General features: G+C 34.7%; 2 protein-coding genes across 2 annotated transcripts; one reads left to right on the forward strand and one right to left on the reverse strand.

The window, feature by feature from the left end:
* Positions 1-258: 258 nt before the first annotated feature.
* Positions 259-3,051, reverse strand: LOC134257768 (uncharacterized transmembrane protein DDB_G0289901-like). The gene is made up of 6 exons (XM_062740362.1): positions 2,878-3,051; positions 2,239-2,349; positions 934-1,983; positions 788-826; positions 611-668; positions 259-382 (listed from the first exon to the last, which is right to left on the reverse strand). The coding sequence occupies exons 1-5, from the start codon at positions 2,963-2,965 to the stop codon at positions 625-627; spliced, it is 1,332 nt and encodes a 443-aa protein (XP_062596346.1). The 5' UTR covers positions 2,966-3,051; the 3' UTR covers positions 259-382; positions 611-624.
* An 8,737-nt stretch (positions 3,052-11,788) lies between these two features.
* Positions 11,789-13,626, forward strand: LOC134257769 (beta,beta-carotene 15,15'-dioxygenase-like). Its single transcript, XM_062740363.1, has 2 exons — positions 11,789-11,944; positions 12,032-13,626. Exons 1-2 carry the CDS (start codon positions 11,789-11,791, stop codon positions 13,403-13,405), a joined length of 1,530 nt encoding a protein of 509 aa, XP_062596347.1. The 3' UTR covers positions 13,406-13,626.
* The last annotated feature ends 1,013 nt before the right edge of the window (positions 13,627-14,639 follow it).

Here is a 14,639-nt window from a genome sequence, read left to right on the forward strand (position 1 = left end):
TGACTTCTTTCATAAAATTGTTCAGCCATTTTTGATACTGAATTGACTACAAAATCTTTGCTTTACCTGATCAATACATAGAGTTCACGGTGTGTGTGACAGGTCACCAGAGGATGCTTACCCCTTCTAGGCACCTGATCCCATCTCTGAAATTTCCAGGGGCCTTGTATTATGCCCTCTTCACATACATGTATTTGTATTGTTTATAGATTTTATGAGACTGATCATTGTGTTTAAAATTTCTTGTGGTTCAAATCATCAATGTTCGATTTGTATTACACCTTTGTATTCACAAAGGAAACATTCAGTGTATTTTGATCAATAATCTCCAAAATAAAGACGTGCATATAATGAATACTGTTGAATACTGACAGGATATCATCTGAAAAAGAAAACATATTCATACTCTAGATCTGTAGTAATTCGAGGCATTAAATTGATGCCATCCAAAAATTTAATCAAAATCTAACATTGATAAACAGAGGAAATGTATTTCATTTCCTATTACATTACACTTTTTTGCATTTATTCAATCAATCTGAAGAAATTGGTATAAATTTCCTTTATATATTCATTGATAGATATTATACTGTTTAGATAAAAGACCTACCACAACATAAACATTTATCCTAGCTTTGCCATTTCTTGAAGGAAAGCTTCGGTACCAACTACAACAATTAAACGTAGATGATAAATGTAATATATCTCTTTTTCATTTGTTAAGTTCTAAAATACGGAGTAAGTATTGAGATTAAAACGTATGAAAATAAGTATGAGTTCAGAATACCTTGCTGATTAAAGGTCATTGGATTAAAACCTGTGGGACCTAAAATTTTTACAAATTGGTTAGTGTTAAAAAATTTCAATCAGATATTTTTTTTCATTTTTTAACAATTTTCAATGGTTGCTATTAACAGAAATGTTTAAACTCACTGCCTTGTACGTTTTGCATGTTCTGCATCATCTGCATGAAACCATTAGGTCCACTTAACATTGCTTGATTGAATGACGACGAGAAGGACATAGGATTTCCACTTGAAAAAGAACTGGAGCTACCAGAACCAGATCCACTTGAAGAGGAGCCTGGATTAGAACCACTACTTGTTCCGGAAGCAATTCCAGAACTAGGGGAACCGCTCATGCTTCCAGATACGCCACCATTGCCACCGCTCACTTGTCCACTTAGTGATCCGATTCCAGTGTTGAGCGTAGCAGTTCCTCCTCCTGTAATCCCACTAGATCCAGCGTTAATATTTCCTGAAAGGCTACTTCCACCAACATTAAGATTCCCACTGGCGCCACCAGAAACTCCACTTGAGTCAACGTTTAGAGTGCCATCAATATTCCCTAGAGAACCTAAGCTTGCACCTCCTGTTGCTGACCCCGTTACTTTACCATTCTGATCCACGGAGACTTGTCCACCTACGCTGAGAGGACCGATTCCGGCATGACCCTCTACTCCAGTTGATACATGACCACTTGAATCTACATCAACCCCAACTGACGCATGAGCAAGAGGACCTAGATTCAGCCCAACACTTCCGCCACCACTGACCTTTCCGTCTTTATCAACATTTACATGACCTCCAACTTCAACTCCATCGATCGTCACTGAGCCTCCTCCACCTCCACTGACTTTTCCATGGTCAACATCAATATTACCGTTAACACTTGCAACCATTGGAACGTCAACATTGCCGCTAGCGCTGACGTGACCGTCAGTTCCAACTGATGCGCTAGCACCACCTAGTGGCGTGTCAATATTGGCTGATACCCCATCTTTTCCTATACTAGCCGCACCAGCAACAGTATCTACAGAGACACCATCAGGTCCTACTTTTGCGCCACCAACCACAGTGTCAACTCCTACACCATCTTTTCCCGCACTGACGCTTCCTACTACAGTGTCAACTTTCAGGCCATCTGATCCAATGTTTACGTCAAGCACGTGAGGTATGAGGAATCTTTTATCGAAGCTGGACTCTATTCACAAAGAAAGCTTGAACCCTTAGAATTTAACGACTTTTTACAGAAGCAAAATGTCGCCGAAATATGTCTAGAAAATTGCCGACTCGGCGTTAAAGAATAATAATTAATTAATCAATCAGCAGAAGAAAGTGTGAAAAATAATATGCTCTTTTAGATGTAGGTGTATAGAATTAGGCACTCAAAACAATGGTGCAAAAAGGTTCAAGAACTGATTTGACAAAATGCCAAATTTAAATAGTTTGTATCAACCTTTCAGTGAGAACAAACAGTCGTTTCCAAATCGCCACTCAACATCTTCCCATGAGTACCCGTGTAAAATATGCTCATCTAATCTGTTACACTCGTCGATGCTAAATTGCTCTGTCAAAAAAATTACAGCATCTATAATGACTTACATTAATTAAAAAATGTCTAAAAATCCTTCTTTCTAATACTCAGTATCTTCTCATGTAAGGCATTGTTATGTCATCTGCATTATGACATCACAGTAATGAATACCAGCTGCAGTAACTGTTTTTAGAAACATCCAGTCCATAAAGACTTGTGACGTCAGCACTATTGTTGCTTGACAGAAGAACGTTTCCAATTTTAGAAACAGCAGGTTTATAAATTTTAAAAATAGAAATATCCAGTCTGTAACACTTTTTATACTTGATCATGTGATCCAGTTTGAGCCAATCAGATATTAGGAACAATATAGAAAAATAATAAAACATTTTGTTTTCATTTCTCGACCAGAGATTGTTTCATTTTCACGCCATATTGTGTCTATTATATTTAATTTCAGTTATCTTTGTTACAAGATTTTCTCTTTTTTCAGCTAATTTGCCTATATTCCATAATCATGATATTATCTACAACTAAACTAACCGTTTGGTTCTATTTTACCTGTTTTCAGTTCTTTGCAAACACAAACAACATCAGCTTCAACAAGGCACAGAAAATGCAGCAAAAACAATAACAAGGGTCCCAACATGGCTGTTTCTCCAACAATGTCTCCTAGTCACAGAGTTGTGACTTTTAAGACAGAACAAATGTAGGTCAGCAGGAAACAAAAGCCTGCATTATCTCTCTGCAAGGCCAAAGACGTTTATGATAACATAAAGGAAAGAAAAGAAACACCTTTTGTAAAGATTACAGTAGCTTTCGATACAAATTATTTGTAACTTTAACTTCCTTGTAAATATGAATTCAAGAATACTGTGAAATTATAAATTTTCGTGGGGGGTTAATTTTCGTTGTTTTCGAGGTATGAGGAGACCCACGAATTCATGTCCACCACGAAATGTAAAATGTTACATACATAAGTAATAATTAATTCTTGATCCACAGAATTAAATCCACACGAACCAAGAGATTTTTTTTTCAAACCACGAAAATTTGACCCCATGAAAATATGTGATTTTACAGTATTCTCGATTTACTAAATATTTATGTGTTACTTACATAATGAACTGAAACGGATCACATAGCCCAGTTTTGAATTTGCTTTGGACGCAAAGGGATCAATTTGCTGATTGCCTTCTCCTTCCTCTCAGAGGACTTGTGCTTCCACATGAGACCGAGTCTGCAATCGTTAGTTCCATAAATATCAAACTAAAATACATGTACAAATTCTCTTTAAAAATATGCAACACAGTGAAAAACGAGCCTCGGATGTAGTTTTTTTCAGGTTGTTTATAGAAATGATTGGTCATCTTAAACAGAAAAAAATGGCTAAAAAAACTGCAGTTATGTTCTAAAGCTCTAATATATCTGATAGAGGACTAGGTTAAGGTGTAAAGAAACGAGTCTCGATCTGGTTTCTGACTCAACTTGTTTGATACTCAAAGCATTTTGTCAACGTAGGTATTGTCCTAAGACGATACTGTTGACAGGAACCATTCTAGATATATACTGAAAGGAAAAAGAAACGCAGGGTAAACTTTTGAGGTGAATTCAATTTAATTTTTTTTTTAATTTTCAGTATTCCTATCTAACTTTCAAAATCATCTTTAAAGAAAATGTAACCAAAATCCCATTTCATTTGACGATACCCCCCTAAAAGTGAAAATCGAAAACTCATTATCTTCAATTTCTGCCCCGACGCATCTGTCACAGCCTTGATTCTCTTTGCATGGAATTCATCAGAGTATTTTTCTTTCAAACACTGGCAATATTTGGCATGGAAACCAAGCCGAAAAATTAGTCAATGGACGCGCGCATGCGCTAGTGAGAGGAACACAAACATAGAGTTGAGCGACTCAAAAACCCAAATCGCGCAATTCGTTTCTTTCAATTTTGGAGCGAATGTAATGATTATGAAAGTCAAGTGTAACAATAGCAGTTTTATGGTTGTAAAGTGGCGATTAAACAGGTAGCAGGACGAATAACCCGATCTTAAAGTGGCTCTGTTACGCGTCAACGTCATCGTCACAGTTGGTTGGAAATCATTCCAGGCCCTCTCTGACAACGGGTAACACGTTCTATGGGGGAAATTTTTACAAGAAACTGCTCAGTAACCCATGATTGCCTTTGTCCTTACTTAGGCAATTTGAAAACCAGACCCCTATGGAACTTCCGTCAGCTGTACCAAGAATGCAAGAAATTCATATTGTCTGTAAATATCGAAAAACAATGTGTAAACCTCAGGTACATCAAATGGTACAACAAGATTTGTTGACAAACTTGTCGTCATCAATTTGCACGTTTTTTGGGCTTTTTAGCGTTTCCACTACGTGACATCATACATTTTACGGTTGAGTAATTCTGAACACGGATTTTGGTGCATGGTAACTAACATTCTCTCCTGATCAATTTTCGTAGTTTTCGGTCATGCGGTCAAAAAAATTTTGAACACTATCCTACCCTGCGTTTCTTTTTCCTTTCAGTATATGATGATGACTAAAATTGTCCAAAATTTTTCATCTATTGAAGGAAATACATGTATCCTTATTGAACCCCAATTATATTTTATTTATCGTTTTGGCAAACCTACACATAAGAAAACGAGCTAAGCACATAATGGCATTAACCGATTCTGAGACAATTGTGAATGATCCCCTTTTTCAACAGATGAAGATTATGAGTGACCAGTAGCAAAGTGTTTCAGGAAAGCATCATTTTATGAATTAAATTCATTTAGAAATGAATATGTAAGTTTTATACGGGCGATATTTTCAGATCGAATGTAAACATGCATGTGAATTTACATGAATTTGGAATGAAACATATGGAGATAACGAACAGTATTCAAGATCGAAATGGTTTTCGAAAATATATTTAGCGTAATTCCATTTCGGTGATCTGCAGTAGGAATTCATGGACATTTAAAACATCAGAGGTTGGGTCTAGAGCCTTGGAGGAGAATGCATCCCCTACCGATAGATGGCACCCGCTGTGTGCTCCTTGTCATGATCGGGCAAACGATAAAAATCCTTATATAATTCAGTGCAAATAATGTTCTAGCAAACATCAGTCAGCATTCGATTTAATGATAGATTGTACTTGCTGACAACTTCTTTGTATCGAACATAGAACCTACGAAATGATGATTTTAAAGGAGACATTTAATATCCTTGATTTATCAACTTGTTATAAGTGACAGGTAAAATATGATTATTGCTTCGATTATATAGATTGCCCTTGAATGTCAAATAAACTGAGAGATAACTACATGTACCCCATATGCAGGTGAACAGTACAATTAACTTGGCCTCCAAAATCGGCCGTGTGGCACAGAAGTGGTTAATTGTGACATTAAGATTAATCATTTTGACCTTATGTGTTATATTACTGTGTTACTTCATTTTAAAATATATTTTTGTATCAAGCTTTTTATGACTTAGTTTAAAATTATGAAAGAAAAAATGAGTCAGTGATGAAAATAAATTTTGAAATATGGTCAATGTATATGTACGAAACTTTCTGGTGAAAATGTAAATTTTATATTGTCTTCAATAAATTTTCATTTCTGAACAATATATTATTGAATGTAAAAAAAATTCTTAAAATATAAAATTAAACCTTTATTTAATATTATCACCATATCATAATGAAAAGAATTCTGTAGATTTAAAAACAATTCTCTTAAACATCTTTACACCAAAGGTGATAGTCCCGAATAAATTTTGTTTTTAACTTTTTAACGATTTTTTAAGCAATTTCTAAATCAAATATTGTATAATATGCGTTGCTAAATTCAATTATGTTATAAAAACATAGACTTATGTAGTCTATTCTCAAAATATGGTTTTGGAAACTTTTCAAAAGTTCAAGAGAGCAAATACTTGCTCAATATTAAAAACTGTACCTTTTGTGTATTAACGTGTCTGAATTTGTTTATAATCGCTGGATATATTCCATATTGACTTTAAACACTCCGCGTCGGGCTGTTCTGACCTACAATTAATTATCTGATACCAAGTTCTAAATTCCTTAATTACTCAATGTTTAGTTACAGATATGTATGAATTCTGTGTTAAATCTATTTTTGGAGTTTCATACAAGGTAATGACCTCTTGACGAAAAGGTACACGCTGTTTGTTACACTCTTAGCACCAGAAAGTGATTGATAGTTTTCGGACTTCGAACAACCATGACCAGATTAATTTAATAATTATAATGAATAATTCTTCCTGCATTTATTCATATACTTTTATAGCTTTAGTTTTACACTTAACTTTAAGGTTAGTAACAATATTTCTCGACATGAGAGGAAAAAATTCACTGAAATGCTGAAATAAATGTTTAAATGTAACACTAAAATTTTACCCCCCGCTTGAAAAGCAAAACATGGCTCCAAGGCCATGAACTGAGAATAGACTTAAGTCAAAAGTTAGATTTTTAATATTTCAATTATTATTAAATGAACATGCCTAAAAACTTTCAAGTGTGTTAGATATTTGAATACAAATATCCTTGAACATTTTGTTTCATTTTGAAATTTATTTTAAAAGTTACACTGATTTGAAATTTTGTCTTAAGTCTTTTCTCAGTTTATTTTCTTGGGGCATGGACACTGCCATTATATTCATATGGGAGGCGGGGTTACCATTTAGTGAGCTCATTGCTCACAGTACCTCTAGTTTACATTAAGTTCAAAACTCCAGTAACGTTAATTGCTTTCAAAATTCCATAAATATTTCTGAAACATGTTTACACAAACATAAATAAAAGCATAATAATTATAAATCATAAATGTGATAGAAATCTTTTTTCTCGGCTCTCCATTCAACATCAACCTATCAGTAAGTTCTTGGTCATCTAAATATAATATGCACTGGTTTTCCTACATATTCTACGTTTTTAGTATGATGTAGAGCAAATGATAAGATAAAAGAAATTTGGGTATCATTTACAAACTTTGATTGCAGTATGACCTGTTTTGTCAAAGTAAATATACAATGTATGTAATAATCGAATTAAAATTCGAAAATTAGGAACATAAAGAAGAACAGCTGATTTAGCAAACATGAGAAACACTATATATTTGCTTTGATTTTTTCTTTCCTTCAGCCAAATAAGTAAATAATATAAAATAATAACACAACCAATTATAACTGTGAATTTAGAACTGCCGATTCTCAAATAGTAAGTAAGTAAATATTTTATTATAGTGACATTTGTATAGACAACAAATAGATGCAATATAAACGTATATACATTACACCCGGCCCATTGGACCTATATGTCACTTTTATATATGTATTACTATAAGCATTTAAAGATAACGCGCATGATGGAACATTAATTTGATTGATATAAATATTTTTGTTTTTTAGTGAAAAGCAAAAATTAAAAAAATTGGCAGTTTGTCTCTGATGATTTTTCATTAAAGTGTTTTAACATTATGAAAAAAAGTTTCTCTGATATTTTCGTAGATTTTACAATGAAATAAAAAATGTTTTTCATTTCATGTTCATGTAGTTCGAATAAGTAATCATTTATATTCTAAATGTGTTGTTCAAATTCAAATTAGATAATTTCTTTCTAATTTAAAATAAATAGCTTATCAATGATAATAATGTTTGTGAGCAATGAGCTCACTAAATCAAAGCCCCGCTTCCCATATGGTTATAATGGTAAAGTCTATTATGTTTTGATATGGGAAACCCGAAATAAGTGTCAAATCAAAAAGTAAAATAAGAGGTGCACAATGGCATTACGTAATAAAGAACCTTTGAAAGTATCATTAAATTTTATTCATTGGTATTGGAGGAGTTGCGGATAAGAGATGGGTACCCTTCAGTATTATAGAAAAAATGGCCGTGTCCATGTTTTTCTTTGGAATCCAAAATGTGTGTCGGATCAAAAAGTTAAACAGGAGGTGCACAATGGCACTTTGTAACAAAGATCTGTGAAATTTTCCTTATATTTCATTAAATCGTAAAGGAGGAATTGCGGATAACAGACGGACCGACTGACACACCGATCAGTATATAATCTCCCCCTTTTCAAGCGGAGGTGTAATAACTTTGACCCACGGTGCAGTCAACATATATGCGACATTTTATGCAATTTAAGATGTGGGGTAACAACAATTCACATTTATTTTATTTTTAAAGAATTGTTTAAGAAAATATTGTTTGATTTTATCGCCCCCTTAATCGAAGATTCGGAGTATATAGTTTTTGCTCAGTCAGTCTGTCTGTCTAGCCGCTTTTCTGTCTGTTAGTTTGTTTGTCCGCAAAAACAATAACCTTGTACATAACTTTTGATTGGTTAGGACTAGGGCTTTCATATCCCGGGCATGTATTCCTTGTGATAGAACCTTCCTTTGGATACGAACATATCTGACCTTTTAATCTAGGAGTTTTCCCTATATTTGCTAAAATATACCCAACTTTAATATTGGCAATAACTTGTAAAAACGTTGGTGCTATATAGCTAGGTACATCATATTTATAACCCGCTATAGTAATCGGGATACCCGTCCGTCCGTCTGTTACGCTTTGGAGTACCCATCTCTTATCCGCAACTCCTCATATACCACTGAATGAAATTTAATGATTTTCACAGAATCTTTGTCTCATGATGCCATTGTACACCTCCTATTTCACTTTTTGATCGGACACAAATTTTGAGTTTACAAAAGCAAAACATGGACACAGTCATTTTTTCTATAATTTTGAAACAGACCCATCTCTTATCCGCAACTCCTCCTATACCACTGAATGAAATTGAATAAGATTTTTAAAGAATCTTTGTTACATGGTGATATTGTACACCTCATATTTTACTTTTTCATTGTACACATATTTTGAATTCACAAAGCGAAACATGGACACAGTCATTCTTTCTGTAATCTGGAGTACCAATCTCTTATCCACAACTCCTCTAACCCACTGAATGAAAATTTATGATACTTTTACAGATTCTTTGTTACATAATGTTATTGTGCACTTCCTATTTTACTTTTTGATGAAACATGGACTTGGCCATTATAACCATATAGGATGCAGGGGTATCATGAAGTGATTTCACTGCTCACAGTACCTCTAGTTCACTTGTTTATTCATATTGAAAGACTGTTTCATGGGTGTAAATAATTTTGACCTTGACCTTGGAGTTTGAACTACTTAAAAGAAACTTTAATCTCGCCCATGACTTCTGAATAGTAGGAAGTATATTCCTTGTGACAAGACTTTCAATTTTGACCTTTTCACTCTGAAGTTTAACTTGTATTTGAGAAACTTAAACCTTAGCCATAAGCTACCAAACGGGGGCCCAGGTTTCACAAAATCTTACCTTTATAGACTCAAAACAAATGTCTCAATATATCCGAAAAGCCTTTGTATATGTATCATTTTATATTTACAATAATGCGTTCAAAAGCAACAGATCATGTTATTATACATAAAAATTGCTACAATTGCTTTTAAATCAAAATGTTAATTATACAAATGGCCAGCCCCCTTTATGTACAAACTATAATTAACAAACTCAGTCTTAGCTTATACTGTCCATAAACGCACACTTGAATAAAAGGTACTTATCTAATTTGGTCAAATTAGGATAACTACTGAAACACTGCTGCCTGAAGGAATTCTATGCAATGTCTCAACCTTATCATAATTAGATAGAAACAAGAATATCAGCGGTCTCGTTTAAAGTCGTCATTTCATAAGTTCTATGGTGGATACAATGACCTTTTCAGCAAATACAATTTATCATTGAGTCAAATGCTGACTGACGTTTTTCATACTTATTGTTAGTCCAAAATTTATTTATACACTGAATTGACGACGGATTTTTCCGTTATTTCCCGAACATGACAAGGAGCACACGGCGGGTGTAACCGGTCGACAGGGGATGCTCACCCCACAATGGCACCTGATTTCACCTGTTTCGGAGGTCCGTGTTTGCTCTGCTCCTATTTTGTATTTTTTTTATAGGCCTTTGACCTTGAATACAGTTCGTTATCTCCATATGTTTCATTAGAGGATATCATATAAAAATGGGCAAATTTTTAAAAAAGTAATTAAACTCATTTTGTTTGTTTTTTATTTATTGTACATGTAAAGTGAGTCATTAATATATTGTAGGACTCCAAAGTGCGATGGGACTCCAAAGTCCGATGGTCACGCCAAAGTCCGATGGTCTGCGCCAATCCTCGATGGTTTGGCACGCCAAACCCCGATGGTGCGGAGAAACAATTAACGTTTATGATGTCATAGTACTAATGCGCCAAACTAAAATGCTGCACCATGCCAAGGTTTTAAATAAGACAGAATTAATAATTATCACTATGCGAAAACTAACCCCTATCTCTCGGATAGGTGCGAAACTAACCCTAATCACTCGAAAAATGTGTAGGTCTAACAACTACATAGATATCTTGATATCATGGGTAAGTGCGATACTTACCCTTATAACTTGACTAGTGTGCGAGGACTAAATCTAAATCAAAGCAATTATAAAAGGGCTAACCCTTATCAGTTGAGTGGTGTGCGAGAACTAATCCTAATATCTCTGAAACATGTAAGCAATTCACCAAAAAAAAAAAAATAAAATAAAAGCGTATGCAAGGATAAATTCGGAAATTAGGCATTTGAATGCATGAAAAGGGCGTCAAGGATTGACGTCGAATTATTGTTACGTCATAAACGTCAATTGTTTCTCCACACTATCGGACTTTGGCGTGTCAGACCATCGCACTTTAGCGCAGCGTGTCTCATAGGAAACGAGCCATCGGACTTTGGCGTGACCATCGGACTTTGGCGTCCGTACCGACAACAAACCATCGGGGTTTGGCACAGACCGTCGGGGTTTGGCGAGACCATCGGACCTTGGAGTCTTACATATGTCTACGAGAGTTGAACCAAAAATGTCATAACTGCTATAAAAAATAATTATCGGGCCCCAGGATCAGGAAACAGACTTAGACTTAAGTCAATTTTCAATCGCCTGTTAAATGTTTAATAATCACTGAATTTATCTCAAAATTTGTAAATAAGAACACTTAAATGAATCAATGTTGAAGCATATTTCAATTTTATTTTGATCTGCTTGACTTTAACATTTAAATACAACATGCAGATTTTGACTAAAGCTTAAAATGCTTCATGATCCTGGGGCCTGGAGTTTTTAACAAAATTCCTCGTACTGATCATTTTTATGTTGAATTTTGCCCAAAAAAAATCATTGAGATACTAGCAGTAAATAAAGGCTTATCAATTTATATGAAATGCGTCACGGTGTAGTCGACTTTATATCAAAATGATAGTGTGCGATAGGGTACATAAGCCAGCCAGCTCATTTGACTCTTCAGATTTCATTTGATCCAGAATCGCACAAATCCTTACTTTAGAGCCTCATTATGATTCGCTACATAATACTCACGATATGTTTCGTTGGAACTCTAGCTGATCACCCTGGATGGAATTTGTTGTTTGGAACCGACGTTTTAAATGAAACTCACAAAGAACCATTAACATTCGATAACCCTGTTCCCAAATGGATCAAAGGGTCTTTGGTAAGAATTTTTTTTTTCAATCCTTTAAATGCATAGAAATACATATAACTTGATTTTTTTTCAATTTGAGGTTTCTTGTTTTCCTAGGTTAGAAATGGGCCTGCACGATATGGAATGGGAAAACATTCATTTCTTAACGTATTTGATGGGTATGCAAAATTATATTCATGGCAATTCCCAGGAAATGGATCCGCTTTCTTCTCTGCCAAGTTTGTCCAGAGCAAGTCTTATAAAGAATCACTCAGCATAAATGACGTCGCCAGTTACCAGACATTCGATAATCTTGTCCCACCCCGTACTCTTATGGAACAGGAAATGTCGGTAGCTCATGGTATGGACAATATGAACGTTAACATTTACAACTATTCAGGAGACTGTGTTATTTTAACGGATGCGTGGAAATTGTATGTAATCAACTGCTATACACTAGAAACAATACGAGAATGCAATCCAACGATACCAAATGTTAACACTGGTTTCCCTTTCGTTAGTTTGTTGTCTGTGGCACATCCGGTAAAAGAGTTCGGCACAAACCATCACCTAACCTTTCTCCAAAGTAACAGCATTGTACCCACAGTACCCAGTAAATTTACCCTTGTCCGAACAAAGTCTGCAGATATTCGCGAAAAGATTGCAGAGTGGGAAGTGAAGAAAATGCCATATTTACACTCTTTTTCAGTCACCGAAAGATACGCTATAATCTTAGCTTGTCCTTTTTACGTAGACATTGAGAAAATATTGTCAGGTCATCTCCCTGTAAATAGCATGTTTTTTCACAAAGATGAGCCTACACTTACATATATAGTTAACATTAAAACAGGAAAGGTGACGACGATACAAACAGATAACGTCTTTACGATGCATCATATAAATGCTTATGAAATGGACGAAGACACCATTTTGATGGATGTTGCATCCTATCCAGATGCTACAGTTGCGTCAATCTTTGAAATGAATGTTGTTATGAATTCGACACGACGCAATGCCTATCCATATAAACCCTCTTTGAAAAGATTTAAGATAGACTTGAAAGCAGAAAAAATAACTCCACATTCTTTTGATGTTAACCCCAAAGTCCCCCACGTCAACATGTTGGATATGCCAACCATTAACGAACTTTATAGATCAAAACACTACTGCTATATCTACGGTCCTGTTTTTAAAAGCGACTTTAAGACCTGGGGTAATTTTTCTATTGTCAAAAAGGATCTTTGCAACACTACTGGTGACCTGTCTTGGTCTCTTCCGGGCCATTATCCAATGGAAGGCTGGTTCGTTCCGGATCCAAACGGATCAGCAGAGGATGATGGGGTCCTCATGCTGCCGGTTCTGGACGGAAATCAAGCCAAAAGTTATCTTTTGATACTTGATCCAAAAACAATGAAACCCATCGCCAAATCCTACACGCCTTTTAATACTCCTTTCCACTTCCATGGACGATTTATCGAGAATTTGTTTTAGGATAGTTCTGGTTTTTGTTTTGCAACTTGCTTTGATCGATGTCTTTCATTTTGAATGATTTTGAAGAAATAGAAATATATTGTCTTTGACCGGAATATCCGGTATGTATGGCCATGGCTATGTTAAACACAACACAGATATACTCCATTGTGAACTTTACTGAAAATTTTCTACAAGTAGCATTTAAGAATTATTGTCATATTCAAATATTTCTTTTATATATTTGTTATGTCACAGTTCCTTAAATTTGCACTGCACTATGCACCTGATTTCTGTGAAATAATAAAAAAAAAATTGTGAATTGTGAATTTTGAAAATCCTTATTATGATAACGAATGTGTTCACTATTTGTGAATTTCTGTTTCACATAAATAAAATTTTCATGGAAAATGTGTTTGTTTGTTTCTTTTTTTTTTAACCCAGAAGTCTTCCATCTTTACTTTATATTTATTATATATTTTGTTTTCAACAAATATTCCAAAGAATACATAAAGGTCGTCTGATCCGCAGATCCTGAAATCTACAGTTTGGGAATTTGGGCCTCGAAGCCCCGAGGAAACCACACTGACTTGTGAATACCTACCTATAAATAAATAAAAACAGGATTTTGCCTGTATCATACTTTAATATAGTTATGCCTCCGTTTGAAAAACGGGAGGGTATATAAAAATCGGGATGTTCGTCCGTCCGTCTGTTAAGCTTTGGGGCACCCATCTCTTATCCGCAACCCCTCTCATATTACTGTGTGAAATTTAATGAAACGCTCACGGAATCTTAATTACATATTGCCATTGTGCACCTCCTATTTTACATTTTGATCCCACACATATTTTGGGTTTCCCATAGCAAAACATGGACACTGCCATTATATTCATATGGGAGGCCGGGGTATCATTTAGTGAGCTCATTGCTCACAGTACCTCTAGTTCAATTTCTATTTGTTTTCTCTGCGATAAATCTTTGAAAGTTAAAGGGACAGTTTAAACGGATTTTTAAAAAAATAATTTTAATGTTTACAAATCCTAATGAAAGTAATTCAAATGATCAGCAGAAATTGAACATCATTTGTTGATTTACAAAGGAGATACAGTACTTAAAATTCTTCATATTAATCTAAACAAGGCTTGTGATTTGTTTTTATAATTTACCAATAGAAAATATATTTATAACAAAAAAGATTCAGAAAATCACTAGAAAGTGTCTAATCGTATTAAGAATTAACTTTTAAAAATCT

This window comes from Saccostrea cucullata, unplaced genomic scaffold, assembly GCF_032062105.1.
Source record: "Saccostrea cucullata isolate Sc308-1 unplaced genomic scaffold, CSIRO_AGI_Scuc_v1 ctg1797, whole genome shotgun sequence".
NCBI lineage: Eukaryota > Metazoa > Mollusca > Bivalvia > Ostreida > Ostreidae > Saccostrea > Saccostrea cuccullata.